General features: G+C 28.2%; 1 protein-coding gene across 1 annotated transcript; it reads right to left on the reverse strand.

Annotated features, from left to right (window-relative positions):
* Window positions 1-1246: 1246 nt before the first annotated feature.
* On the reverse strand, window positions 1247-3133 carry LOC107961901 (transcription factor MYB113-like). Its single transcript, NM_001327718.1, is given in 3 exon segments — window positions 1247-1727; window positions 1964-2093; window positions 3034-3133. Coding segments are annotated over 3 exon segments (711 nt in total).
* Between the last annotated feature and the right edge of the window lie 2737 nt (window positions 3134-5870).

Genomic DNA, 5870 nt, shown 5'->3' on the forward strand with positions numbered 1-5870 from the left:
GGTGGCACATCCGATCTCTGACGAACCTTCTTCGTAGCCTAACTAACACCACTATTTGACCCTGCGTGACTCGCTCCTACCACAAAATCCGCCACAAGCAGCGTTCCACTCATTCAGATTTTCTCGTGTTCCCCAAATATTTTAATTTCTAGATGAGAATTATTATCATAATACTTTAAATGAATAATAATTAAATATGAACATTTCTGAAGATGAGATACTAATATTTTTTATGCAATACTAAAATTTTTCTAAAGGGGTACCAATATTTCTGAATGGATAAGATTCTATAAAGGAATACCAAAATTTCCTTTATTATATGCAGGGGCGAAGCCAGAACAATTTTTTAGGGGGGCCGAATGAAATTTTAATTTTTTATAGTCTATATCTGTATAATTTTTAAAGGATTAAATCGAATTTTTATAATTTTAGGGGGCCAAAGAGTACTTTTACTTTTATTAATTTAGAATTTTTAAAAAATTTTAAGGGCTTAAATAGCAATTTTACATTTTAGGGGGCCGGGGCCACTGCAAACCTCTAGATTCGTCAATGATGATATGCTTATACCAAAATACTTTAAGGAAATACTTTTAAAAATTGTAGTATAAACAGCAGAACCACGGCATCTATAAGCAAATAAAAATTTGAAGCATTTAGAGTTAACACTTTCCCCATATTTTTCTTCAAAATTAGAGGACTTTCTATTGTATGTTCAGATTTATCCTTAATTATTTATCTTAATCTTATTTATATTAACATGAAAATTGATCGGTTTAAGTATTAGAACGGTTTTATCGTTTGTTTATTAACACATTTCTCATGGTGAGAGTGATTGCTAAGTTTCCTCTACAGTTATATAAATTAATTTAATTTCATACTATTAAAAAATTAAATAAAATCAAATTTAAAATTTGATAATATAAGATTAAATTACTTCATTTAATAGTATAAAGGTCAATTTTAAATACTTTAGGGATCTACCAACTACTTTCACCTTTTCCTTAGCATGAAACGATGTCCAACTTAACATTCATCCCCACTTTACATAAATAATTTTTGTTTATCAATGTGGTTCTCTTTTAATTGGGTACACAAGAATTCAATAATTTGAAAGACGGCATTCGGATTTTATTTATATTTTCCTAATGTTCATGCAGCTAAGTCCTTCAAACCCAAATAACATAACAATGCATTCATATATGGAGTTGAAATATTCTGATTGTTACCACTTAAGGAAAATCACATTTCACAATGAATCAGTCCATAAATCCATGTCTAACATCAAATCATCCCAATCCCATTTGCTGCATCCTTCAGTACTACTCAATACATTAACTTCATCAAGCTGCCCAAACTGATGATCTTCCGTTGCCAAATCACCAAAAAACACACCACCTGCAGCCTCCTCTCTGATGTCTTCTTCTTCTTTCACAAGCTCCTGGCCTTGTTGTTTATCAACTTCAACGAAGTTGAAAGGTGTGGGCATGGTGCTTTCTTGTATTGTTGGCTGGTTCTTAGGAGCAAAATGATCTTGGGTTCTTGGTTTAATTGAGCCCGTCACTGCAATGCATCGTGGCTGGGGTTTTAGGGTTTCCATTTTCATGCCATTTTGATATTCCTCTTCGGTTTCTTGAGCATTGTTGAGCTTTTTACTCAGGTGGCAGTTCCAATAATTCTTTACATCATTTGCTGTTCTTCCTGGGAGTCTCCCAGCTATCAATGACCATCTGAGATCAGCAACATATATATAAACCACACATATGAATGTATAATGTAACAGTGTACTAATTATTCGCCTATTAGTATATAAAACACAAACCAGTTTATAAGTTTTCTTGATCGAAGAAACAATTATATATACAAATTTATATTCGATGCATTGAATACACGTGAATCAAGTGATTATACTCCATCTAAAATAAAATTAAGTAAACAGTTAAATAAAAAGGACTAAAAAACTTGCTTGTTTCCGAGGAGCTTGTGAAGCTTAATGATGAGCTGAACTTCATCTTCTGCAAAGGTTCCTCTTTTGATGTTTGGGCGTAGGTAGTTTAGCCATCTCAGTCTACAGCTTTTACGACACCTGTTTAGACCTAAACAGACACCAAATTAAGTACACCGTGCATTAATTAATGAAACATCAACTAAGGTACACAAGTTAAATTCATTCACACATTCAAGCCCTATTTTTCCTTGATGATTTCTTCTTTGAAAACTCAACAACCATTTACAAAATATATACATATATTTCCATGCATCTATCCATTGAACGAACAAAAGTTAAAACGACTTCATTTACGATTTGAAAGTGACTATACTCCAAAATTAACTCATCAACAAAGAAAAAGAAAGGGCAATTACGACCCTGAAACATGCATGTGGTAACCTGATTGTCTGCAGCTATTACAGAATGTGGCACACCTTCAAGGGCTTGTATGTGAATTTTAAAACAAGCATTCAGTTGAAATTTGTTGAGCTTAATTTTGTGTCAGTAATAATAGACACCTTTATGGTTCATATGCCAGTTTTCTCGAAAGAAAATTCATAGTAATCATTGAGGGTCTTGAAATCTTAAGCATAATATATGATTTAGCATTCAAATTAATTAAAAAAAAAATCAAATGAAGATTTGTGCCGAGGTCAAGTTCACATGGTACTTTGCAAGCTCAAGATTTAACTCATTTGGTTCATTTAACAAATTTTAAAATGCTACATCCAACAAGTTTAGAGTTAGAAATTATAGTAATTTTTATACCAAAAAATACTGATGATTTGAGCTACGATGAAGATTGAAGAGGAAAGATGAAAACCACCTTCAAACTATGAAAACTTTCAACTATGATGAGACTATAGTGAGAAAAACTGTTTTAAATTACCCAATAATCGGTAACAAAATACAAAATTATCTAATAATTTCATCAAATTTGCCTAACACAATGAACCAAACCCATTATTTCGCTCATCTTCATTAAACTGAAACTTCTTTTTTTAAAAAAAAAAGAGAGAGGGTAAAATGAGACTTGTGATAGTTACCAGCCAAAAGAGGTACCCGATGCCACTTCCCTTCTCCATAACGCTCTATACATTTCTTGAGCAACTGATCTTCTTCTTCGGTCCAAGCAACGCCTCCCATACTTTCTAATTTTTTCCCTCCTTTACCTATTCATCATACACTCCTTGCTCAACTTATACCCCGTAATTGCTCATGGACCATGTTGTATTCCTGTGTTTTTGTTTAATAATAGCATTTAAAGTGCTATATATATATTATTTATATAAATATTGGTCAATTAATTGTTCATAATATTATAAATTTTCATACATTCTGTTTACTTTTTTAAATATTTTAATTTATTTTCCTGTATCCTAATAAATATTGCGAGATCTAAGCAATACCCCATTATTTCAGCCTAAAAACATTTGGAAAACTGCCCCTTCCCCTTTCTAGGATCGTCCTATTGTTTCTACATGTTTATGACGAGGCATTATGATTATATCTGTGGGCTCCATATCTCAAATTATTCATTTTCTTTCTCATATTTACTTCCGCTTGTTTTTTAGACCAAAAGTTCACATGTTCTCAAAGAAGTAAAAGAACAATTTGTGCTTTATGCAATGTCGTATAAAATGTTTGGTTTTTTTCCTTTTTTCTTTAACCATCCATTCATATTTATGTGTACGTAGTTCACCCCAACGTCTTTTTCCCTACCGCCAATTCTAAAAGTCCAAGCCATTAAACTAAAACTCTGTCTAATATCAACTTTGTCACTCCATTTATATATGCTATTATACTTTTTAAATACTACTCTCTTAAATTTTAAATACCATCACTTCGTATAAGGTTATTAATACTTATTAGAAAAATCAATGTTATTTGAATCGAATCGGACCAACCGGCTGGAGTATTAGTCTAGAAGGTGCTTTTGAATTAGTTAAATTAGAGATTAATATGAATCAACTAAAAAACCAATTGAGTTGACAGCCAAACCGCTTGAACTAAAATTCTTTAAAATTTTAATAATTTTTAATTGGACCGATGACCCGATTAATTCAATTACGAATCTTATAAAAAAACATTGAGAAAAAAAAATATTCCAACCCCTTGAATGTCCCCCAAATAATTCAAACCCCCTTCGAATTTGATAATAATCTACTCACCTTTTATAAGGTATGAAAAATGCCCACCTATCCCTATAAGGTCTGCCGGAAAGTACATTAACCTACTAAAGTTTATTATTAAAGAATTTTAAATAAAAGGAAACATTTACCCTTTATTAATTAATCATTATTCTATTTATTTTTGTTATCTTTTATTTTTATATTCAATATTTTTTAATTATAAATAATAAATATCTAGTTAGTTATAAAATATTTTAATTATTAAATTAAATTAAATTAATTATATTTAATAGAATCATATGTTAAACGTAATACATTTTCCAATTAATATTGGTAAGTTTTATTTGGAAGTTGCATGTACATTTGTAATTACAATTACAAAAAATACATCCAAAAAACTATAATTAAATTAAATCATTACAAAGTGCGATTAGATTGATAAATAAAATATATTTAAACCTATATCAAAATAAATCTATATAGGTCCACATAATGCGAGACATAAACCAAAATAAATATAAATTAAAAATTCACATAATTTACACAAAGCGAGACTCAATCATGGGATCATAAAGTTCTTAGGGCCTTAATCTTGCCATTAAATTAATGCCTCATTGTAAGTATATTTTTAAAAAATTGTTATTAATGATAATATTTTGTTTTTCTTCTCTTTTGCTTTTTACTTTTTACTTTTTATGAAAATATATGTTAAATATTTAAATTTTAATTCAATTATAATATTATCTTTGAGATGATTTTATTCTTTTATTCTTTATTTTAATCAATCTCTTTTTCTATTTACAACCTTCTAAATAATGATAATTAATTAATTTTATATAAATAAATTAATGAATTCATCCCAAACTCAATATACAACTAAAATAGATCTAAATTTAAAATATTTAATTTTAATTGAAGTCAAATATTTTTATAGCACTTGAATATGCAATTAAATTTTCATTAATTTATAATTTAAAATAGGAAAATGAGTTAACTAAATGAAAATTACATAAAAAAATAATAACAAGCGTATAATTGTATTTTTATTTAAAATTTGCTTGGCAATAGATTTCAAGGGGGGTTTATGAGATTATCTTTAAACTTGAGGGGTCAGGGGGCAAATGGGAATTCTTGAAATTATAAGATAAGTGTATTTTATACTAAACTTGAGGGGTAACTGCCTTTTATCTTTAAGTATTTTTACTATTAAATTAATTTATAATTTTAAAAACTTAAAAGGACTAAAATGAAATTTATAATTTTAGGAGGGTCAAAGCTCCTGCCTACCCTATGCATCGTCCCTTGCCTCAAGTTTGAAGAAAATACCATAAATCCCCTTGATATCTATACCAAGCAAAATTTAAATAAATAATAATAATTATACCATTGTTATTATTTATCTATGCAATTTTATTTAGTTAATTCATTTCCCTTTTTTAAATTACAAAATAATAAAAATTTAATTACATATTTAAGTGCTATAAAATTAATTATATTTCACTTCTTTCATTAAAAAAAATATCTTGACTTCAATTAAGATTACATATTTTAAATTTATATTTAATTCAATATGATCTTGAAATGAATTCTTTAAATGTTTTTATTTACCATTATTTAAAAACTCTTAATGGAAAAGAAATTGATTAAAATATAAAAGTCAAAAAATAAAGAAAAGAATTATCTCAAAATATTAAAATTAAATTAAAATTTAAATATTCATAACAAATTTATTAAAAAGAAATACAATATAA

Source organism: Gossypium hirsutum, chromosome D11, assembly GCF_007990345.1.
Source record: "Gossypium hirsutum isolate 1008001.06 chromosome D11, Gossypium_hirsutum_v2.1, whole genome shotgun sequence".
Classification (NCBI taxonomy): domain Eukaryota; kingdom Viridiplantae; phylum Streptophyta; class Magnoliopsida; order Malvales; family Malvaceae; genus Gossypium; species Gossypium hirsutum.